We start from the raw sequence: 26651 nt of genomic DNA, 5'->3' as shown, positions 1-26651 counted from the left end.
TCGAAACATGGAGTGCGCTACATGAGGGTAATTGCAGATGATGATAGCTCGGTGCTTACTGGAATCCAGGAGTCTGTGTCTGTATGGGGGAGAGAAGTGAAGAAGATGGAGTGCGCCAAACCATGCCTGTAAGTGCCTGAGGATCAGTCTGAAAAAACTTGTGTCGGATAAATCCCACTTTAAAGTAAGAGGAAAGTTAACGAAGCTTCTCCGTATGCGCATAACAACAGCAGTAAGATGTGCCATTAGGAGGAGGTCAAAGGAGAGTAACCGATCAAAGGCAAGCAAACATTTGGAGCATGGCATCCGTAACGCTGTACATCATGTATTTTGGGAGCACCAACGCTGCAGCGACTTCTGTAAGTCCAGATCAGAGGAGTTGGTAGCCAATCCTTCAACACAAATAGGACGTAGAGACGGACAAGGAGAAGACCATGAAGATTTATTGGAAGAGTAACAATTGTACTTGGTAGACGGGACATCTGAGAAAGACATGGAGGAGTCCAGGCAGGGTATATCATACGAGGCTACCTTGGATAGAGATATACTTCGAGATGTAAGTATATTACTGGACAGACTAGCATGTAAATCATCCCGACTGATTGGAAATTTAACCACCAGTTTGGCAGAGAGCTGGATGTCAATACTAACTAAGTTTGATGGAGGAAAGAGATATAATAGATGCAAAGAGGGTCATGGCATGCACGTTGCTATGGAGGAGATCTGCGGAAGAAGTTTCGGCCCATATGGTCACCAGTAGTTTTCTCAAGATTTTCATCAGTCAGACCAGGTGAGGCATTTACTACTTTGTACAGGTAAGGTCGTTTCACCATGTAAGAAGTCTTCGTAATAAACAGAAACCAAATGTCAAAGGCGGAGCTCGAAAAAGGAAGATGAAATCGTTACCTGTGGCAGCAAGCAAGAAGGCAAGGAAAGAATATGGAGATGAGGTAATACAACACGTACCAGATGTCTCTCCATCAGATATTGAAAGTACAATATTTAAGTGTAGGGAGTTCCTGACAACCTATACTAACTTATCATCTCCTCAATGTGCATAGATTGAGAGACTGACAAAGACACAGAGTGCCAGTGAAGTAAATAGGTCAGTGACACCACTTGTACAACGTATGCTTTACTCGACGTTTAGAGGGAATTCATACACAGCTCATGGACGTGGTCAGGAAACCAGTATCATAAAAGAGTATATCCAATACGTGGCAAACCAAAAAGAAAAGATCACGGTACGTTCCATGGGCATAGTTATAGATGAGGCATGCAAGTACCTTGCTGCCAGTTCTGAGGTATGGTTCACGATCAAGAGGGAAATGCAGTAGGTCTAATAGAGACAAAAATAAACGTACTTCAGAGGAATCAAATGACCTTTCAGGAGGCAGTTGAAAACCAGTCATCATTTTGTCTACATCTTGACAGTAATGACTTGCTTAGATTGAAAAAGTCCCATTCATTTTATTACCAGTACGAAGGTCAACTCAACATACTCCAGATGCCATGGCTTGATTTTAGAGTTAGGAGAAGTAATCCAAACCAACTATTTGTTAAGAGTATTTTTAGAGATTCAGCTTTGTGGAAAGATAAAATGCTGCCCAAACTGACGGCATTCTACAAGAAAGCCCTCCTACCAGAACTAGCTCTCCCTTGCCATGGACTGTCTGCTGGAATTCGAGAATCAGACAAACATTGGGTAAGGGGTGTCAATATTACATACCATAAAATATGAAAGTAGGTCTATTGTTTTAGATTTGTACCAGATGTAAACAAGAGTACCGCAGGGCGAAGCAATATACGCCCGTCGAACGCCATATAGTGTTATATTTACATTTGGTGTGGCAAAGTCCTTCTATATTACTACTGAAGTACTGCCAATAGCAGCTTCATCTTATGAGACTATAACTGAAGTTGGTCTTTTTCACCTCCGAACGACTTAACAGTGTCACTACCGAACCTATCGGTATCTTCTGCTTTGATCTCGAACACCAGCTGCCTGTCTCCCATTGTCTGTGTGATTAACAAATAATTTTACGCCTGGATTTTTCACCAATTCAACCTTCTCCGGTGGCACGATCAACATCAACAACATGCCGGATTGCAAATATAACTCTGACCTGATTAATGCGGGCTTCCGTTGAGTGCGTGCGCCGGATATAGTTCGCAATAAAATCGGAAAATGTTTTACGACACTTGATTTGTTACTTACAAAATGTTATTTGTTAGTGTTTTATGAATTGAGAATATGATATATATAAAAATTAAAAACAAACGGAGCATTTTCAATTTTGTATTGGAAATAGCGCGTAACGCCAGCTGTTATCTTTGTGCCGTTCTAGATATTGACCTGACCTGACGGTAATAAGCGGGAAATTTGAAAGTTGGAAAAGACATAAATTGTATTTTGCGAATTCTCATTACGGAAATATAAATATAAGCAATAAATTGCATAGATGTGGCAGACCAACTGGTATAACTGCCACATGTGTCACAGAAAAACTTATCATGGTGCGCGTAAATATACTCGATATGAGTTAGACATGAGTTAAAGGGACATAAAACCCCAATAAAACTAACAAACAAACAAACTATGTTCATTCTTGTACAATAGTGTTGCTGGTCGCAAAATTAGGCAAGAATGGTACATTGAGGAACAGTCAGGCACACAGGAATGGTTAACTGGACATATCCTTGATTGTGTGAAGGTAATAATTTTGGTATGGTTTGTGTAAATAATTTTTTTTTTTTTTTTTTTTTTTTTTTTTTTTTTTAAATAAAGTTGGTTTTTGCCCAAGATAAAAGTTCACATAAAATTTAAAATTAAGTGTATAATGTAAAATTCATTACTTCTGCATTGCATTCTTTTCTCTGTCTATTAATTATAGGGTAGTGATGGTGAAGCAGGGGCTGAGTATGGAGTGTCGTATGAAGGAGATGCCGATAAATATATTCTGACTCGTGACAACTTACAGGAAGAGCTGGATGGTTCTTCTCTGAAATTTATTGATTTATAAGGTATGTTATTATCAAAATGACATTGAATAAGTGGATTCAATTTATATTTTACATGCAATCATGCATATAATATAAACTGATCTTGGTCAGACCTCTAATATAAAAAAAAAATTGCAGAGTTATGAGCCCTTAATTTTGATAATATGATGTACTTTCACTGAGTGAAATAAAATATTTTGTATTCCGGAACATGGGTCACTCACCGGATTTCAACCTTGTTTTTGTTGAGATTTATGTTGTCCTGTCATGTTCATCTCCTTATTTTTTATTGACGATGTTCTTTGATATTGTCTTTTGCCTTGTGCACATATCTTTGCATTATATTTCTATAATTTTATTCTCCTATGCATGCACTTCCATGTTTGATATTTTTGTTTCGTGTTTGTCCAGATATTTTTAAAATTTTGTATGGATTGAATTGTTCCTACATTGTCTTTATTGTAACAATTTATAAAAATCAATATAATAATTTAATGTTTTAACTTAAAGATAATTTTCATTATTATGAAAACTATATAATTTATAACAGAAAAGTAATTTAAGTATAATAAAATTACTTAATTCTGATCCAAATAGTATGCAATGTTTGTGTTAAAAACATACACTTGATTCATATAATGATTGTGTGACTGTGCATGCATAAGAAATTAAATAGTTGCAATTTAAACATTTTATTGTATTGATGATAAAGTAAATACTGTTTGTGACATTTTATTCAATTATACAAAATGTTAAGATATAACTGAATTGTATTGCATGATAATTGTGCTGCAATTGTGCAGTACACATAATTGTTGTACAACTTTTGTTTTTAAATGTAACGGGGATTATTTTGAGAAAAAATATGCAAGGGGAATAACTCTAATATTGTGTTTTCTCTTCAGAGCCTCCATACATTGGCAGATACTTTTTTACCGTGACATTATAAATATATCTTATTTGGAAACTTTTTTGCAAACAGTTCACAGGACACATGCAAAAGTGAGTATTCTCTGTGATTTCTCTTTTTAACTGAAATTTATATGTATCACCGTTCACATGTTGTCCAAATGTGGGAGCAAGGGCATTGTAAAACAATTGCAGGTTGCTTAGTTTTCACACTTCACCACCTGATTATGTTGACACAGAATTATGTTGAACAGGAAGGTACAGTAGACTCTGTATGTAGTGAAACATTGGTACCAGTTGAAGGTGTAGGGAACTATGTCGGTAGTAATACATCGGTACAAGTTGGACCAGTAGAGGGGCTGAAATCTGTGGAACCCATGAATACTTATGGTCATTATTTGCCTGGAACAAACTTTACCCGGTACATCATTTGTTCCGTAAGAGCCAATTTTGGGTTGTCATTGAGATTTACCAGCTGATGGCGGGATATACTTCAGAGGGAATACTGGTAGTTTTCCCAAACCTGCTATCAGTGCACAGAGAGTTATGATTAACGAAACATAATTCATCAATACTTACACAATAGATGGTGGTAATAGAGGGGCTAAACCTAAGACTGGAGGCAACATTAACCATACCAGGCCAGAAGATACATCGAGATCTGTTAAAGTGCCTAAGAATCACAGCAGAAATTCTAGAATCAATGCCATTTAGGAGTACTCCTCCAGGTCCAGCAACATCCTACGGAATCAGGGGAACATGGACAGGAGGGCCAACGGGGGATAGGGGCTTCTTATCTATTGGAACCATGCCATATTTAGATGATAACCAATGAGGAGGTAACTCAACCTTTGATAGGTCCCGTTGGAAACAGAAACGGGGAGTTAAACGTTGGAAATAAATTATAGTAAAGATACTCTAAAGTTATGAGGTTGTCATGAGGTGGATATTACTTCAGACATGCAGACTAAGTGTGGTCGGATTAGGGTTTGTGAGACTGTAGTCTGTGGTCAGTGAACACATGAACAAGGAGGGGGACTTTGTTTGGAGGTGTCCCCCCGGAGTTCAACAATAAATTAGGGTTGGGATGGACAGGGCCTTATAAAATTATTTGAAAGGTGTCAGAGGTGACATATGAGATCTGGTGCAGAGTCGAAGGGATGGTCTTTGCTACCGGTGTCATATACAATTTTCATCACCCATAAAATACTCATCCGGGTGAATATTTTTTGCATAAAATACTCATCCCCCCATAAAATATTCCCCCCCCCCCCTAAATTTTATCAAAAGTTTTTACATATATACAAAATGTACAACATTATTACATCTCAATACCTGTAATACATGATTACTATATGTCTGTCCAGGTAATACACACTATAGGGTGTTACATTTGTGGGGACTGGGGCTCTGGGGGCTATTCTGTTGCCTGGTGACAGCACACAGGTGTGGTCAAGTGCTATACTGATAACTCATTGACAGCTACAAAACCTGTCATTTACATATCATGAAACTAATTTCTTTTTCAATTTATTCCATTTTATGAATTAATTTTAATATTGCAATCTAAAACATATAATGTAAAGCAGTAGTTTGTATGTCATGGTTACAGCTAGAATTGAATTGGGGGGGGNNNNGGGGGGGGTTACCAGAACACTTGACACCCCCCTGCCCTTGACTTTTTATGGTTTATATAATCGTAACAAGCTTACCTGAATTAAGTATGTTTTGACTGGTGATTCTATATTGTATATCCGACCCAGTCCTATTAAATAACCATCTACCCTATACTATAGTCACAAAATACCTATCCGCTCCCATAAAATAACCATTTACCCTATACTATATTCATACAATACCTATCCAACCCCATAAAATAACCATCAACCCTATACTTTAGCCATAAAATACCTATCCACCCCCATAAAATAACCATCTACCCTATACTGAAGTCATAAAATACCTATCCATCCCAGCAAAATAACCATCTACCCTATATACTATAGTCATAAAATATCTATCCACCCCCATAAAATAACCCTCAACCCTATACTATTGTCATAAAATACCTATCCACCCCCACAAAATAACCATCAACCCTATACTATTGTCATAAAATACCTATCCACCCCCATAAAATAACCATCAACCCTATACTATTGTCATAAAATACCTATCCACCCCCATAAAATAACCATCTATCCTATACTATAGCCATTAAATACCTACCCACCCCCATAAAATAACCATCAACCCTAAACTAATGTCATAAAATACCTATCCACCCCTTTAAAATAACCATCTACCCTATCCTTTAGCCATTAAATACCTATCCACCCCCATAAAATAAACATCTATCCTATACTATAGCCATTAAATACCTACCCACCCCCATAAAATAGCCATCAACCCTAAACTATTGTCATAAAATCCCTATCCACCCCCATAAAATAAACATCTATCCTATACTATAGCCATTAAATACCTATCCACCCCCCTAAAATAACCATCAACCCTAAACTAATGTCATAAAATACCTATCCACCCCCACAAAATAACCATCAACCCTATACTTTAGCCATAAAATACCTATCCACCCCTTTAAAATAACCATCTACCCTATGCTATAGTCATCAAATACCTATCCACCCCCATAAAATAAACATCTATCCTATACTATAGCCATTAAATACCTATCCGCCCCCATAAAATAACCATCAACCGTATACTATTGTCATAAAATACCTATCCACCACCATAAAATAACCATCAACCCTATACTATTGTCATAAAATACCTATCCACCCCCATAAAATAACCATCTACCCTATACTTTAGCCATTAAATACCTATCCACTGTCATTATAAAACCATCTACCCTCTACTATAGTCATATACATGTACTATAGGACAAATGTTTGAAATCAACTGTACCACAATATCAAAAAAATACAAATAATACTTTCTTTCCAAAACATTTTAAATACAGTATACAAGTACCTAAATAAGCCAAGTTTATTTTTATCACTTTTACACTTAATTTGTACCGTAATACAGACTTTGTTTATTATCATTTTTGTTGTTTGGGGAAGGAGTGATTATTATTAAATTTAAATAAACTGTAATATCAAGAAAAATAAAACAAAACATCTCTTTTCAGAATACAGTATAGAAGTAACAGTGCCAATTGCATTATTCTCACCTTTTGACTTTGTTGATAACCAAAACGATAAATTTAAATGGTTTTAAACTTCAGTACAGTATAAGTATTTATTTGTTTTAATCATCCTACATATGACTTCAAAAGTTATTATAAGGCTGTTTTTTTCTGGGTAAAGGCCACACCTGCTCACCTGTCACCTCCCTCTCACCTGTATTGATTAGCCCCCCGGGCCCCAGTCCCCACAAAGGTGACACCCTATAGTGTGTATTACCTGGACAGACATATAGTAATCATGTATTACAGGTAACATGATGTAATAATGTTGTAAATTTTGTATTTATGTAAAACGTTTTGATAAAATTTAGGGGGGGATGAATATTTTATGGGGGGGATGAGTGTTTTATGCATAAAATATTCACCCGGATGAGTATTTTATGCATAAAATACTCATCGTGATAGGTATCTTATGGGGATGAATATTTTATAGGATACCGGGACGGTGCACTGTATGGTATACCAACGTTTCAACATACATAACGAGCAGAACACCACAATACACTTGTAGACATAACACCACAGCACAGAATACAACGCGCGGTAGTTACATTACTCGGAGTATGAAATATATACATGGACAGTCGACGCGCTACGGACGGACTTAGTATTTCTATGTGTTTACGTTTGTCACAGGAGATCGTTGACCTTAGAAGTCATTTGGAAAACATGGTGTTAATTTTTTTTTTTTTAAATTGATAAATATATCAGGTGATAGTATATAGATGATCAATAGTTTATCATACAGTATTTTCAGTGTTTGTCGTTCGAACAATTTTCTCATCGCTCGCATGTAGATAAAATCTCGAGACCACGTGCTCGCGATGCGAAAATTGTTCGAACGACAAACACTGAAAAATGATAGATACAGTAGACGTACTAATGTTGTATCATAATAGGTAATGATAGATACAGAAGACTAACTAATGTTGTATCATAATAGGTAATGATAGATACAGTATACTAAGTGATGTTTTTTTAATATGATTGGTAATGATAGATACAGAAAACTAACTGATGTTTTACTATGATTGGTAATGATAAATACTGAAGACTAACTGATGTTTTACTATGATTGGTAATGATAGATACAGAAGACTAACTGATGTTGTACCATAATAGGTAATGATAGATACAGTAGACTAACTGATGTTTTATTATAATAGGTAATGATAGATACAGTAGACTAACTGATGTTTTACTATAATAGGTAAAACATCAGTTAGTCTACTGTATCTATCATTACCAAAATAGGTAATGATAGATACAGTAGACTAACTGATGTTTTACTATGATTGGTAATGATAGATACAGAAGACTAACTGCTGTTTTACTATGATAGGTAATGATAGATACAGTAGACTTACTGATGTTGTACCATAATAGGTAATAATAGATACAGTAGACTAACTGATGTTTTATTATAATAGGTAATGATAGATACAGTAGGCTAACTGATGTTTTACTATAATAGGTAATGATAGATACAGAAGACTAACTGATGTTTTACTATGATTGGTAATGATATATACAGTATACCAACTGTTGTTTTACTATGATAGGTAATGATAGATACAGTAGACTTACTGATGTTGTACCATAATAGGTAATGATAGATACAGAAGACTAACTGATGTTTTACTATGATTGGTAATGATAGATACAGTAGACTAGCTGATGTTTTACTATGAAAGGTAATGATAGATACAGTAGACTAACTGATGTTTCACTATGATAGGTAATGATAGCTACAGTAGACTAACCGATGTGTTACTATGATAGGTAATGATAGCTACAGTAGACTAACTGATGTTTATACGCTATTAGTTAAAAGTTCTACAGAAGGACTAATGACGTTGTACAATATTGCTGATTGAAGCAGTATGACTGAGATGATCCTGCCGTATCTATGTGGAGTGACATTTATGCTGAAAGTCGTGGGAGCCACGTTCAACACTTCGGACTGTCCGATTATTCTGGAGTATCCCAAAGAGACCATAGGGTATTATTATTTATATTCTCTTGATCTAGTCAGTCTTCGGTTTTCCATTATTCTATCATTTTTCATTATTAATTTGATATTTTCCCCATTTTCCTTGACAACATGCGCATGCATTTATGATTTTGGTATGGTATTGTATAACATGTATGTTGTTTGTATTGCATACCTGATAATGATACATCAATTTTCCTTACAAACCTGTCGAATCTTTCTTTTCTGATACAGTGAAACTAATAACATACTTAGTGTTTAGGAGGATTGATCGAGTGCTTAAAACTCCGGCCTTCCACGCAGGCGGCCGGGTTTCGATCCTCGAAATTGTCATACGCATAGAATATTCCGAGAAAGTGTTTTTCTCCTGCCCACACAATTCCAACAACCCAGGTGGAAGGACTGGTAGTGAGCGCATGATAAGGCAGCTCCAGCGAATACCTCAATATTATATTGAATAATGTATATGCTAATTGTACTGATTGTATAAAATGTCTATCTATGTACTGTAAAGCAGGTTGTAGTGGCTTATTCTAGCTAGGTAGGTCGTTTTATCAATTATTGGTCTGATTGGTCGATTTTAGATATTGTTCGATTTTGATAAAAATGGTATATAGGGGTATAAGGGGACTGCGATTTCAACCGCATATCTTTCGTTACCATAGCAACCAAACAGCATCCACGCGGAGGCTTCTGATTGGTCGGAATTTACATATTGTTTAATTTTTATGAAAATTGGTATATAGGTGTATTAGGGGACTTCGAATTCAACCGCATAGGTTTCGTTGCACCACACAGCAACCACGCAAGGCTCCTGATTGGTCGGAATTTATATATTATTTGATTGTTATGAATATTGGTACATAGAGGTATTAGCGGACTGCGAATTCAACCGCGTAGGTTTTGTTGCCAAAGCAACAACATGGAGGCTTCTGATTGGTTGGAATTCAGAAATTGTTCGATTTCACTAAAATTAAGTATTATATTGTAAGTGTATTATGGCATTGCGAACCTTTTCTGATGCATCTTTGCGACTATGGGGGCAATTTGAAGGACATCTGTAATGGTCCCCCATTACAATTAGTACTTGTTATTGGTGTTATTAATATCTATCTATGTTCATTTACAAATTGGTGTATTAACCTGAAAGGAAGTGATCTTTGGCTTAAAATCGTCGGTTATTATCTAATATTTAAATATCCCGATTGAAACAAGAATTGTCTGCTTTGCTATACCGTTCTCTGAATCGTTGTGGACAAACCATTTGTTCAGTGAAAGTTTTCGGTAGACAAATTGAATGTTAATACGGAATATTGATGATCAATTACTTACAGAAAATATAACATGAATATAAAGAATAACGGCAGGTATGTTATAAAAAACTGTTTAAACATATTTCTTTACCTGACACGATAAACAACACTCTCATATATCGCAGACGTATACCTTCATTTTCTTGTTGAGACAATATTCTATACACAAGTTTTGTGCTGCATGTATCTGTGTCGACGTCATATAGAGATAGGTATGTTGTATTGATTTTTCGAATGGTAACGTGTCAAAATATATTACCTAGAAACTTGTGCGTACAGTAGGGATAAATAAGGATATTTTCAAATGAAAAGTGTTTTGTTTTTTCAATAATTTCCTTTCTAATTTATATTTTTAGTTTAAATTTACAACTTTACTCATTTGTTCACTGCACACTTTCCTTTTGCTTTATGCTGAGTTATGGTTCATTAGAAAAATTACCTAAAAGAACCCCCTGACTTTATCCTCAATTTGATATAAACAGTCTTTAAATGACGATTGAATTTTTGTCATTTTTTCATTCTTTTATATACGCCTATTTAGTTGTCATGTTTTCAAAAATAGAAATGAAATTATTTTGGGATTTTTCAGCTCATTTTGAAAACAGCAAATTATATTTGTGCTTTACCTTACTCTTTTTGTACTCCAAACACCTATTTTTAAACTTTTACCTTAGCTTTTGAGCATGTATTACAATCGGACATCTTTGAACAAATTTAGGAGTATAACGGGGCCCAGAAGAGGCATTATATACACTTATCCTTTTGGTATTGTTTGAGACTTTGTGTTCACTAGATTTAGTTTTCCTACATATGTTGGTCTCCTCACAAGATTCATCATTGGTACATTATGTACTGATATATGTTTTGATATAAGTTATTTTTCATTAACGTTTTAGGCCGAATACAATTCTCCAGAAACACGAGTCAGCCTTGCTAATACTCTTAGGGTTTGGCGGGTTCTCCGTCATTCTTGCCCTGATCCATAACGCAATAAGGAAGTACGTCTTCCATGATGCACACAACCTGGACACGGCGTTTGATGCCGGAGGTAACATCAGTACGAGTTTGACGGCCGTCACAGTAGCGTCTCAAATGTTCTGGCCTGCGGACATTCTCCAGAGTGCGACGTTAGCAACAAAGGCAAGTTTAATGTTTGATAATCAACAACATATAGTTGCGACAAGCACTGTCACACAATAATGTTAAGAATAAGATCAGACAGTAGTTTAATGGTTTCAAGAAATTCGAAATCAAATGTAAACAGAGAAAAAACAGTCAAGGGAGAACCTTTAAAAGGTTCAAGATGAACAAATCCAGACGTTACGGAAGGTAAGGCGTATTCTGCTTCATCTACCGAATATATCGAGTCCAAATAATGCCACGTCCTCATAGCGAGAACTGGGGAAGTTGCAACAAATATACTAGGCACGTCAACAAGCATACTGAATACGTTTGACCTTCATAATCACTTAACAAGTAGCCTATGTACCTATGAGACCAATATTGTGACCTTAAAACTTGTCAGTAGTCTTCATTTACCTACACTTTAGTTCATGTTTGTCTGTCGGAAGACAACATGTTTCACGGAAGTCATGATTTTTGGATTAAGCTGTTGAATAGCGAAACAATTGTAACATGTATCACTGTTGGCTTGGGAAGATGTAACAATCAATTAATGGAAAGAGCAAGATCGTAAGCTATCCCTATTGGTCACGGAAGTAAACAGTGAGGAAAGCAGCTGAATTATTTTCAATACATTTTATTATTTTTGTTTTCAGCTTGGAGTTTCCGGAGCATTCTGGTATGCTGTTGGAGTGATAATCAACATCTTCATATTTCCAATCTTCTCAGTGCATTTCAAAACCCGAGCCCCTGGGGCTAAAACGTACTTACAGGTACAGGCAACACGTATACTACGTATGACTACTTGTATGTCTGAACTGTAAGCTCTAAGCATTATCATACGTCTGTTGAGAATCGCATATTATAATAACTATACACAAGTCACTTGCTGGCGTAATCTGTCCTTAATTTTCTTGTTTTGACAGGGCGTTAAGATACTAAGGCGTTTAAAATTGTGATGTGAAGCGTGACTATCCTTGGAAAAGAGCAAAGTAAAGTTGGACAGTTATTCGTTATTCTAAATAACGATTGACGAATAACTGTTCTATTTTACCTTGCCTTGGAATAGTAACTCACCAGCTAACATTATCGCATATGGTGTGGCATGGTACACGGGGCAATTCGAAAGAATAAAGGGGTTTGAGGTCTAAATGGGTTAAATTAATATGGTACTTCATACAAAGTTTTATTTCATGAATTTTCAAAGAGTCAAGGGTCGTAAGAAAACTTAAATCTTCTCCATGCCCATTCGTACCAGCGGATTCGCTTCCAAAAATACAAAATGACATAATTGTGTTCAATAAAGCCTGAATGTTTCAATAACAATGACAATGCAATATATATATGTATCGTATCGACATATTACCATCGACTAACTCACAGTTAAGGTTTTGCCTTCATTGTTCTGACCTCAGGCCGGGATATACCAAAGTCCTTAAAATGACAGTTGTTATTCCGTACTACATGCTACATTCAGGGTAATCGCAACAGTAGGTTTTCCCATTGTCAGTATGTGACCGGTCGGAATAAAATGCTTGGCGCTAGAAAGTACTAAAAAGTCAGCATCAGATCAGGGCTACAGCAAGTAAACAACTGCACCAACTACCGCTTCCAGCATATGTACATGCATTTATTGCACACATGGAGGCCATTCTCAAATGTTTGTCTTTGTTTTGGGGGAAACGTCCTCGCATCAGCCAGTGTCACATGCGAATAGGTGCCTAGTGAAACACCGCTTGAAACAAAAAGTAGAAATTAAAGAAAGATAGTAAAGCAAGTAAACGAACATTGTTGTTATGGGGGCAGCAGATCCATTTTGGTCTCTTCCATATATCTCCTTCGTAGCCGACATGGAGGAAAACCACCGATTCTGCAGGGGGCCCATTAGTCGCCCCGATTTTGGAGGGGGTGAGGGAGTAAGCCGCATATTACGATCTTGGAGTTAGACACAGGGTTCGTTTTTAAAAACCTTAGTTGTAAATAAAACATATATCAAATTCAAATAAACGAACCACTCGTATGCATTTGATCAGATAAACATGCAGTAGGATACAGTTGATTTCCTTAATGTCCCCTAAACAGAAAAAAATACCCCGATTCTGCTTGGGGCATATTAGTCGCCTCTTGTGATCATGCAGGGGGATACAGCGGGTCTATTCTTTCCCCGAACCTGCACAGGTTCTTTCTCAAATGACTTCAGCTGTTAATAAAACTATATGAAATTAATCTTAACCACTCGGGGGCATTTAATCAGATGTTTGCTTACAGAAATTCGTTTATAATTAACTTATGTTGAGGTGAATATGTTTCTATCTGAACCCGAGCAAGATAAAATGACCGACTCGAGGTAAATTCAGTATATTTTTCAGTCCATGTAACCATATATCTAAGAAAGAAACTAGAAAATGTCTGTAAGACATAAATGCACCCGCTGCCGTGTGAAATTAGTTTCAGTGTTCTATAAAAAAAACACTTTGATCTTGATACCCTAAATCATGCATACACACAAGGTTCTACACTTAAAATTCGAAAAGTTGATTTTATTATTCATATGTTTTTTTCAGGTTGTTATTACCATCTCTATAACATTTTTAATTAAGTTGCTAAGTGTTTAAATTGAATCAGTTGATGTATTTCTCTATATAGCAACAGTGACCTTGGCCTTTACTTTGGAACCCTGAAACACAACAATGTCCGAAGTATACTCATATTTGACCTTTGCATAAAGTTTGACCAAAACCCATGAAAGAATGAAGTTGCTAAGTGTTTAAATTGAATTAGTTGATGATTTTCTATATATAGCAAGTGTGATCTTGGCCTTGACCTTGGATACCTGAAATACAACGATGTCCGATGAATACTTGTACTTGACCTTTGTATAGAGTTTGACAAAAATCTGTCAAAGAATGACGTTGCTAAGCGTTTACTTTGAATCGGGAGGGGACGGGACGCGACGCGACGGGACGTACATGGGCAACACTATACCCCCCCCCCCCCCCCCCCCCCCCCCCCCACCAATTTTATGGCGGGGGCATAAAAAATCACTGATTATATATATATAAGTTCTCATTTTTTGCTAATTTTTATTTCTACTTTTTTTTCCCTTAACAGATCATTTACGCTAGATATGGAATGAAGGCACACATAGTATTTTGCTGTTTTGCACTCGTCACCAATTTGGTTATCATGACAGCATTACTGTTGGCGGGAAAAACAACCATCCAATCAGTGACCGAAAACGTGTCGGAAGAATACACTCTCTTGATCATGGCAACCTTGTTTGGATCCTACTCGCTGATTGGTGGAATCGGAACTACATTTTATGTGTCATATTTCAATGCGTTTCTGGCTTATGTCGCATTAACAGTTTTCTTTACAAAGGTTCTTTATAATAATACCAGTAGATTTCTTGATATAGGTGACATTTCTAACATATACAACGTCGTTTCTTGTGTCGAAGGATCAGGCGGAAACAGCTTGATGAGTTTCCGATCCGAGAGTGGTATTGTGTATGGGATAGTAGGATTTTTTGTAGCATCATCTATGGTTTATTGTGATCAAGCAGCGTGGCAGAGTAGAATTGCTGCTAAACCAATGCAGGGAGTTTGGGGTTTTATCTTGGCTGGACTCATGTGGATTGCGATCCCCTCCACGTTAGGAAACACCACAGGGATGGCCTACCTTACTCTCAGTGCCAAAAACGGAACTCATCTACTCACGGCTAGCCAAATAGATCAAGGTAGATATCAGACTTTGTCATTTATGTCGTATTGAATAACCAGTAATACCTTTGCGGTACATTCGGGGTCGACTGAATATGTCGGATCTGCAAGAACATAGTAAAGGGTATATAAAATGATACCTTGTTACCGATATTTTCAGTACATTGTATTATTAATTAACTGAAGTACAACAGATTCGCAAATATCTTTGCGGTGTAAATGTGTTATGGGACATTTGCCAACTGACCCTGCGGTAGATTAGGTATTGAATGAGTACGTGCATCTGGTTGTTAGTGTGGTTTGATGATGGAATGAGTGCCGCGCGTAAATTAAGTTAGCTGCAAAGCTGGAGATTGTTATAATGGAGTGAAGCATTTATTATATTTTGAATGTGATATTGGGGGATCCGAATGGTGTCTGGGGCAAGTTCCAAGTCTATAATTTCTTTTTTGTCATAAAATTAATCTAATATGCATTTAACTGTGATTCAAGTGTCAACTGTAAATATGGTATATATGAAAATGAAAAATAATTGAGACCAAAATCCCGACATCACAACAATGTTCCTAAGCTATTAATATTTCATCATTTTAAGGAATTTGGCAGGTGATAGATAGATAGATAGATAGATATTCTTTATTTCCTCTTACATAAGAGATTATACACATAAAGACACATTTCACATAGTGCATACAAAAGAACTGAAAAGCGCACTATCGAAAATGAGCAATGGAAAAGCGGAAGGACATGATGGTATCGTTATTGAGCATATAAAGTTACTGGGAGATAAAAGTTTGAGCGCTATCGTTACCCTATTTAATAAAATTCTGGAAATAGAACGTTACCCGTCACACTTAAAATACGGATTAGTTATAACTCTGTTTAAAGGTGGTAAGAAGGACAGACTTGATGTGAATAACTACCGAGATATTACGTTAACAACGGTTCTTCAAAAACTCCTGGAAAAGATATTATATTTTCGGATAACATCTCTATGTTCCGAAATGGTCTTTCCTCATCCCTCCAGCAGGGATTTCGCCCGCAATGCGGTAGTATCACGGCTGCCTTTATCGTACAGGAATCAATTGCTCACTACGTAGAGCGTGGATCGAAAGTTTTTGCCGCCTTCCTGGACAATCAAAAGGCATTCAACAGTGTGTGGATTGAGGGACTTATGTACAAGCTATATAATATCGGCTTTAACGGAAAATGTTGGCGGTTACTCTTCGATTCATTTCAAGATGTGTACTCTTCAGTCTTATACGAAGGGAAACGGAGTGATAAATACTCTATTTTACAGGGAGTAGGTCAGGGAAGGACATTATCCGCGTGGTGTTTTTTAATTGTTATAAACGATTTGATCGTTCATCTAGACGAGCTTAATCAAGGACTGAAACTCGTGAGTCATCACATCCCGAGGGTTTTCTAAGCGGATGATACGTTATTGCTTGCAGCGTCCAAATGTTTAGTGCAAAAACAAATAGATGTGGTATATTCATATGCTAGCAAATGGAGACTCAACTATAACCATTCAAAAAGTTCAGTGATGGAATTTTTTACTAGTCAGAGCAGGTCCAATGCTGGAAACTGCCTAATACCATGTACGCTGGGGGACAAAATTATTTATATATATATATGTTTTTCAAATGTTTTGAACTAAAACATGCAATATTAAATTTACATTTTTGATAGGAATTACATGAACTTTGCTGACAATGTTAAACGATTTGGGTCATGTACGCTATGAAATATCTCTACAGCTAATACTGAACTTCTGAATAGAAACTGACGGTACATCTGGCATACGTAACCGTCATTATTATTCACGTGATTTTTTTTTTTTTTTAAGTTTCATTACCTAAGAGTTCTGATTTAAAATATCATAAAAATAATAATAATAGTTCGAGGTTCTTATATACCGCTTTATAACAATCTAGTTCCCAGCCACGTAATAATTTACAGCTGAGTAGACTTGAGCAGGTGGAGTAGAGTATCTTGCTCAAAGATACAACACAGTGCCGTGCCGTGACTCGAACCCGCAACCCTTCGGTCACGAGCCCGGCGTCCTACCACTAGACTACCGTGCCTCCACGCTATACATTTCACAATACGAATATATGAACTTCTTGTAGTGATAACAGAGGAGTGCAACGTGTTTGAGAACAAGCGATGACTTTTGTAGAAAAGTAATAATGTTCAATTGATTTTGTCACAAGTCTGAACTGCTTCATAATATTTGGTCAAATCAACAGGGCTGGTGTCACCCTTGATCGCCGAGGCAGTTCTAGGACCAGCAGGAGGAATCATGATTTTATGCATGGTGTCAATGGCTCTGATGTCTACTGGGTCCGGAGAGGTGATGGCCGTTTCGTCCATAATTGTTTACGACATCTACCAGACCTACCTCAGGCCCTTCCGGTAAATCTTTTGTCATACTTTACAACATTTACCACACCTACGTCCGGCCTTTCATGAAAGTGTTCTGCTACTTTTAAGGCAATAATTAGACCTATTTCCAGCCCCTCCGATAGATCTTGTGTCAATGCTAACATCATCTACCAGACCTACGTCTGTCACTGCCGGTTAGTCTTCTGTCAAAGTTTGCGACATATACAAGGCCTGCGTTCATCCCTTCCAGCAAGTCTTCTGTCATTTCTTACGACATATACTAGACCTATGTCAAGCCCTTTCGGTAAGTCTTCTGTCAATTTTTCTGCATATACCAGACCTACGTCTAGCACTTCCAGTCTTCTGTCATTGTTAACGACATATGCCAGACATATTTCAAACCCTTCTGGTAAGTCGGTAAGTCTTCTAAGATGTTCTAAGGCAACGTATCGCAAAGCAAATCACAGTGACATTCTGTACACCCCGTGCTAGAACATATTTGCATACCAAATCTGAATAGTCAAGGCGAACTTGCATAAAAGATGCCCCAAACTAACTTTTCAGAGGCTGAAGTCAAAGGTTAAAGAACGAGTCACAGTGGCCTACTTTTTCTTTTGAAATTCAATCATCCCATTCACAGATATGTTTGTGGTTTCCATGATGTACTTGCATACCAAATCTTGTTTCTCCTGTTGATTTTATGTCCCAGACATTTTTTTTTACTTCAGATGAAATAGTATAAAGAATAACGATATGCCTGAACAATGTTTTACATTGAATAAGGTCAGAGGTCAACGCATAGGTTGCAGTTACCTGTTTTTCTTAATTGACATTCCACCATTCCAAGATTTACTTCCGTACCAAATTTAGTTACTCCAATTGAAAAAGTATAGAAAATATGCCACAGACATTTTTGTTCAAATGTTAAGGTCAAAGGTCTGGTGTACAACTCCAGAGTGTGCTTATTAAATCAGTGAAGTTTTATGAAATTCAGCTAAACACTGAAAAGTTGTATACAGGGTACTCCAATGCATAACAAACATGTACGTTTAACATGATATTCTGGACAGAATTTATATGGAAAGGGACATAACTCTCATAAATGTTGTCTAATTTAACAACGGGCGAAAGAACACAATATCATAGGAAAAGTAATATGATCAGTTTGAGAGAAATCCTTTAAATCGTTTTTAAGATACGCTTGACCCAATTTTTGGTCAGACCGGGTGATTCCAATGTACCCCCTTACTCCGTTACGGAGGGTATTATGAGCCACAGTAAATAAAAAAAGATACAAATGTGTCCTAAGTATAACATTTAAAGCTGACGGTGCAGCTTGAAAAGCTTTCGATTGAGATTTTTCTCTCTCTCTTGTTTGGATCTTCCCCATCTATTCCGACTATCGTTTCTACGAAAGTGTCGACATTTTAGTTTGTCCTTGCTTGGTAACGAGTATGGGTCTCGCTTGGTTTAAAAAGCGCCTTACCCGTCAAACCGGTTATCATTTCTTCAACGTGTGCGCATGGCGACACTACTATACTATAAAAATAGAACACTTTCACGATTTTGAACCAACATTATTTAAGGACCCTGCAGGTAGGGCGTGATAATTGTACCTGCTGCCCCCACTGTCTGATCTTATGAGGCGACTAAATTTGGCATCTTATTTTCTCTTTTCTCTTCTTTCTAAACAAATTTCTTCTTTCTTATGTTTCCTTTGACAATGCCTCACTTTTGACCTTTAGTTTAGCGTTCGTCCCTGTGAGGAAGGCTTTGGATTATGTCCCCTGGCCGAGACATACCCAGAGTCTGTAAAAATGGTAGCTTCTACTTCTGCTTAACGCTCAGCAATTTAGGAGTGGCACGACTGGTTCGCCTGTTGTCACAAGGAGACAAACACAAACATATCGTAGAGTCCCAAAATACACACGCATACACAAGACGCATCCATCTTGCACACAGGGGAGGCAGTCCTTAAAGGTCCATAGCTGTTAATAGGACGTTAATTACTAAACCAAACCAAACCAACCAATAATTTTTAACAGATTATTTGAATAAAATTGAAATGAAACACATCAAAGATATCATTATCCACAGGGGTTCGTTACAAATGTCTGAAATACACATAAGCTATACTGATTTATCTAAATAAAATATATAAATCATAGTAGTACTGTGTGAAAACAATACTTATTCCAATTATTTCCATGATATTGGTTTTATTATCCAATTTCACGTTGTTTACTACACACATGGGAGTGTCACATTGTGCACGTGTTTTGTTAGTTAAGCGGCTACACGACGAAGACTAACAGTTCATAATAAAGTTTTTGTGTGTGGATGCAGTTCCATGCAGGTGAAAGATCAGTGAAATATATGGGATTTATTGAAGTATTTTCAGTAATATACCCTTTATTTTGGAAACACAATTTTCGAGAATGTGCTATACGTAACGATAGTTGGAATAGATGGGGAAGATCTAAAAACCAGTTTTTTTAAAATCTCATTTGAAAGCTTTTTAACTTGCACTGTCTGCTTTAAGTACTCTATTTAGAATAGTCTCTGAATATCTAATCAATTGCGATATTCCCTCCAAGACCTGTAGTCCATAATATCACTACTGAGAACAGAAAATATATCATCAGGTGAGAAGAAGACACCAAAACTAAAAACTTCTCACAACAACCTCCACATTTCTGACCATGAGTCTCGATTGTTCCTTTAAGGACGTTTTTGCAAGAGATTTTCGTACGATTACAATAATCGCATGATTGCTTTCTTTCATTTATCATAAATTATTGAATATTATATAGTATATTTAAACTACAGGATAATTTGGATTTAGACCCTTCATCAATCGAAATTGCTGTTATACCTTATACTGAAGTAAATTTAGACTTGCAAAATTATGAAAAATCTTGCACTCTCCTGTTTCAATACCAGAGCTTCTTTGCAGTAGCATGTGTTGTCGGCAACATAACTTGTTCCTGCCGTATACCCACTAGTGTATATATTTTCACAGCTGAAGCAATTGCAGTTGGTCTGGCTTTGGACGAAATTGAAAGAAATGTAATTAAAAAAGCAATTATCTGCTCCGACTCGTTAGCATTGCTAAAAAGTATTAAAATCGGAACTTACACAACATTCTTATCCAGACATTGCACTCTGTATTAACAGGACTTCTGCCACCTGTTGGTCATATAGATACCCGGTCATGTCGGAATAAGTGGAAATGAGGAAGTAAATAGGGTTGCTAAAGCAGCCCTTAACCTACATCCAATAGATATTCAAATACCTTAAAGTGATTTTAAACCTTTAATCGCGAATTATATATGAACAAATTGGCAAAAGAACAAAAGAATTTTACGAGTCTTCTTCTTATAGGTGGGTTAAGTCAATCGATATAAAGCAAGAATTCGAACCACGTGACCCCCTAATATCGGTCCCTAAACCCCACTAGCGTATACAAGTAGAAAAGATTGTGTCTAAGTAAGTATATAATTAACATTGATTGCCATCAAATAGCAAAGCATAGTGCAAAATGCAAAAATGAAAAAAACGTCTTTTTATTCAACAAGAATCCTCAGCATTGTTGATCAGAATGTTTTTTCACTCACGACTACCACTCTCAAAACATTTTCCCCTAATTTAGCACCATATTATGTTTAAACACCAAACTATGTATTCCCTCACATTCACAGGAGAAACTTGGGACCATCCAATTGTGTGCTGTGTGGCAAGGCCTCCAAGCCGGATACCGACACTAGTACTAATGAAATTGATGTTTGTCAGTGCCCAAGCGTCACAAGTTGTAAACAGTGTATTGATGACATACTACACAGAGGCATCAATAAATCGACTGACGGTAGCATATCTACCTATAAGTGCCCGGTTCATGGCCCGTACAGGATGTACCAAGACCACCTCATCGACTTCAAGAACTGGTGTATTATATGGGTGGCCATCTGTATAATACCTTTCGGACTCATCATATTTTCCAGCGGTATAGACTTGAATTGGATATTCTTCGTCGGCGCCATCGTCACGATCCCTGCCTTTCCTGCAGTCGTCCTGGCCATTATGTGGGTAAAGCAAACATCGAAAGGAATAATAGCAGGTACAATACTTTCGCAAATAATCATATAATTAGGTAGCATCAGTCTCTTGTAAGAATTTCAAAGATGAACTTAACACACGATGGTGGGGTGATTCCACTTAAAGCATCAACCCTGCATCAACTACTACAAGCTGTTACTAACGGCATGTTTTCTATTTACTTCTAAAGATCCTTTTTGTTTCCAAGCACAATTCTTGGCAACACCTAACTTATGTCAATATTAGTGTTAAACGTTCGTAGGTAAGGTAAGTAAGTTCTGTCCCCAAGCGTATCGTAATCGTTACTTCCTGATAAACGTTCATCATTTATGGTAACGGCAAGATACCGTTTATCAGTATAATATGACAGGATGATAGCGTAACTACAATAACTGGTCACTACAATAACTGGAAATCGTTTAACAATATAAATATGGCAGGATGGTTTGGGTAAATAAAATAACTGTATACCCATTATATTTATAATATGACAGGATGGTAGGGTAAATTCAATAACTGGTTACCCATTATATTTATAATATGATAAGATGGTAGGTTAAATTCAATAACTGGCTATCTGTTATATATATATTATGATAGGATGGTGGGGTTAATACGATAACTGGATATCCGTTATATCTATAATATAAGATGGTAGGGTTATTACAACAATGGGATACCCGTTATATCTATAATATAAGATGCTGGGGTTATTACAACAATGGGATACCCGTTATATCTAAAATAGAAGATGGAGGGTTAATACAATAATGAGATACCCGTTTTATCTATAATATAAGATGGAGGGTTAATACAATAATGAGATACCCGTTATATCTATAATATAAGATGAAGGGTTAATCTATAATGAGATACATGTTGTATCTATAATATAAGATGGAGTGTTAATACAATAATGAGATACCTGTTGTACATTGTATCTATAATATAAGATGAAGGGTTAATACAATAATGATATAACCGTTGTATCTATAATATAAGATGAAGGGTTAATACAACAATGAGATACCCGTTATATCTATAATATAAGATGGAGGGTTAATACAATAATGGAATAACGGTTATATCTATACTATAAGTTGGAGGGTTAATACAATAATGAGATACCCGTTATATCTATACTATAAGATGGAGGGTTAATACAATAATGAGATACCCGTTACATTGTATATCTATAATATAAGATGGAGGGTTAATACAATAATGAGATACACGTTATATCTATACTATAAGATGGAGGGTTAATACAATAATGAGATAGCCGTTATATCTATAATATAAGATGGAGGGTTAATACAATAATGAGATACCCGTTATATCTATAATATAAGATGGAGGGTTAATACAATAATATTATAGGATGGTAGGGTAGATACAATTTTTGTTACATGTTATACCTATAATATGACAGGATGATGGGGGTAAATGCGATAACTGGTATGTATAATCCGTTATCAGTATAATATGCATTGGTGGAAGACTGTGTTGAGTGAATTTGACACGGTATTACAGTGAGAAGAAAGCACTCAAAAGTTCAGAGCCGGACTATCGCAAGGAGATAATTGCTTCTAAGCCAAAACCAGTTGCCTGATTTACATACATATTTAGCTATAAACTAACATGACTTGTCCTTGTCTTGTTTAGTTGGTTTGTTGTCCGGTATATATTGCAGCTGCAAAATCATTTTGACGTGTCCTTGTTGGTAGTAAGCCGTTTTTTCTTAGTTTTATTTACCGTTGTAGGTGGTATAGCCGGTTTACTGACCGGTATAGCTGCCACATTGATTACAGCGACCAGGTATGACGGAGGTCTTAGCAACTTTGTCGTAAACACGTCACAGGAATACTCGATTCTGGCGGGAAGTTGTTGCAGTTTCGGCATCAGCTTTATTGTATGTATAGTGGTGTCTGCCCTAACGAATAAGATCAAAACAAAGGCTGACGCTGATGCAGAATGGCAGAAAATGTACGATATAGAAAACCCACTGAATCCATGGGAAAAGACTTTTAGAGAGGAACTCAAGGGGCAGCACTACGACAAGAAACCGTCATTTGATCAAATGGCAGCCGCCTTCCGTCGAGTGAAACATATCGCCTACATCAGCGGGGGAATCAGTATTGTCTTGTTTACTTTCGTGATACCAGGGATCTTGGCGAGCGTTCCTGTCCTCGACGAGGCTCAGTTTCAGGTCTGGATTATGTTGAATCAAGCCTGGACTGTCATTATGGGGATAATAGCCATTGTAGCGCCACCTGTCGAGGAATTTTTGAAAATCCGGAAACAACGTCGCAAAAATAAAGACCATGTGGTCAACGAACCCATGGTGTCTACCTAGAGGTATAAGTGTGACTAGCAAGCCTCAATTGTCACATATAGTAATTGTGTACACTTCTATATTTAATAGATATCCTTCAACCACTTATCAGAACTCCAGAGGAAAATATATATAACATAAGACAGCCAAGGCTTATTAATGAACCAATGGCTAGAACAAACCTTCATCTCAGAAGTGTTTCCCTGATATTACTAATCAATTGAACAATAATAATACCGCTACTTTCAATTCTGTATCCCTAAACCAGCTAAAAAATAAACTGAAATTAACTCCAGAACCTTTTATTACAGCTGAAGATATGTGTGTTCAAACTTTTAAATATGGAGGTAACAGAAAATTAAACATAATACTGTGTCAATTAAGAATTAATGTAAGTCAATTAAATGCAGATCTTTATAATGATCATCTAAGAGATAATTTAACTCGCCAATGTGGTTATTTAAATGAAGACAAGATACATTCTTTTTTAAGATGTCCTTTGTTATAATAATAATGACAGGATTGGCCTTACCAGATCAATAAATAATATAGATCCACTTCTAAGAGAAAATGTAAATGTTCTTTTTTATGGTAGTACTAACCATAATGATCAGGATGATATGTATAAACTAGAATGAGATTCATTTCATATACTAAACGCCTCTAATGTATTAACTTAATTAGTTTAAATTATTATCGAGGTTGGTACAAACACTTGAAATATGTATAAAATATGGATGTACGTAAGTATACATTGGTACTATTTATTGGGAATTGGCTGACCTTTGTGTAAACAAATGGACTTTTTGGTCAAGCCATTCCCTCTACAATTCAAAATCTTTGATCACGCTCAATATTAAGTATTAAAGTGTTGATTATACAAGGCATTGATCCATCACCATACCATCTTATATTTACCTTCATATAATATAATAATGCAGAATTAAATGAATATATAATATTTGGGCAATTCTTTTGAGTGAGTGAGGGAGTGTGTGTATAAAAGTAAGTGCCAGTTTGAGTAGGAGCATACGTGTGAGTAGTTATATTTTTTTCCATGTAACCTAATAATAAGTAAAGATTTATTCTGTATAGTTAGTATCTTCTGTTGTGTGGTCAGTTGCTGCCCCCAGTCAGTGGGACCGCTGGAGGTCAGTATGATATATGGGGACGAGGCCATTACCTATGTCTACCATGTACCATACTGGCCATCTGTGGATTCACGGAGAGGGGTAGAGACTGACTAGGGAATATAATCACTACATTGGGGATAGAATGATAATGGCTTAGAGCTCCACGTGGTGACCCAGAATCAACTTGTCAACTATAAATCTCCTCTTATATCTTACATCCTACGTTCATCATCATGTAATCCATCTGCACTCTCAAGTAGATTTATTCTCTAGTTGAAACTCCTATTCTATGTGAATGAAATCCTTGTTCATGTTAAAATCTTGCTAAGCCTATGATCGTTTGCCTGAACCATGCAATTTTTAAAAATAATAATCAAGGTAACAGAGATGCTTTACTGAACTTTATCACAATCCCCCTCTGTGGTGTAGGGGAGAGAACTCCCATAACGCATATATGACTAAAATAACTTTAGGTAATAGGATTGTGTCGCCATTTCTCAGTAGAATATATTCTTTGGTAGTTATATTGCTTTGAAGTAAAGAAAATTTTCTGCCACAGAAAAAATATCGGTTGTCAGAATTTTAAGGATTTTAAATGGAAATTTATGTAAAAAGGAGTGAATTTTGAAAAAAAAAAAATGAAACACACATTTTTTTTGCAAAATAATGTCGATAAAAATGATAATAACATAGATTAGTATTGCATTAATGTATATCAATTTCATAAATGCTGAAATTGTGTAAAATTAATCATCTATAAATGATTAAAAATTCACATTTTATAATAAACCATATACACATAGTAATTGCACGCAAGAGTTATTGTTCTTGAATAACTTCACAGTAGTGAAATAGGTAGCCGGTTCCCTGAAGTACAGAAAAATGGACACATGTGACTCATTGATTAAAATACAACTGAATTAATGCCTGGATTCCTTTGCAATAATTTAATATTGAAAGAACACACTGTTCTGTCAATAATAAGCATACAATATTCATCAGTTTAATATTAAACATTAGAATATGCGGAAATTGTGATACTCTCTCCCTACATTGGATTTTCAACTAGGGATGTACTTCCTATTTCCGTTTAGCAATACACTCCTATGACCTTAAATAGTGAGTCACTGCGTGGGAGCTCTGGTCGATGACTTCTGTCCTATATATAGTAAAAACCTTTTTAATTATTTCACAATATATATTATATGATATACATTGTCCATACCATAGGAGAGGGCTTGTATAGGCATTACGCCTGTTGCCCAATTCCTTTTGAAATTTGTATAACATTCAATATTCAATAAAAATATTGTTAAATGAAATGTACACTTCTACGTATTGTAAACAGGGATGTTTATGTATTACATGTATGAGGATATAATATTGAAAAATTAATAAAAATGAATCATTTATATATATAT

At 36.2% G+C, this 26651-nt stretch overlaps 1 protein-coding gene across 3 annotated transcripts; it reads left to right on the top strand.

Annotated features, from left to right (window-relative positions):
• Positions 1–2950: 2950 nt before the first annotated feature.
• Positions 2951–25370, top strand: LOC110457411. Of its 3 annotated transcripts, XM_021508673.1 has the most exons (9): positions 2951–3024; positions 3909–4005; positions 9009–9131; positions 11332–11575; positions 12214–12330; positions 14669–15296; positions 17532–17697; positions 21369–21784; positions 23526–25370. In XM_021508673.1, exons 2-9 carry the CDS (start codon positions 3998–4000, stop codon positions 24116–24118), a joined length of 2295 nt encoding a protein of 764 aa, XP_021364348.1. In that variant the 5' UTR covers positions 2951–3024; positions 3909–3997; the 3' UTR covers positions 24119–25370. The 3 variants fall into 3 exon arrangements, with proteins under 3 accessions (XP_021364348.1, XP_021364350.1, XP_021364349.1); XM_021508675.1 differs by lacking the exon at positions 2951–3024 and having other exon boundaries at positions 3979–4005; positions 9012–9131; XM_021508674.1 differs by lacking the exons at positions 2951–3024; positions 3909–4005 and adding an exon at positions 4208–4751.
• Positions 25371–26651: the final 1281 nt, after the last annotated feature.

This window comes from Mizuhopecten yessoensis, unplaced genomic scaffold (assembly GCF_002113885.1).
Source record: "Mizuhopecten yessoensis strain PY_sf001 unplaced genomic scaffold, ASM211388v2 scaffold9133, whole genome shotgun sequence".
Taxonomy (NCBI): Eukaryota; Metazoa; Mollusca; class Bivalvia; order Pectinida; family Pectinidae; genus Mizuhopecten; species Mizuhopecten yessoensis.
This window is presented reverse-complemented; position numbering and strand designations above follow the sequence as displayed.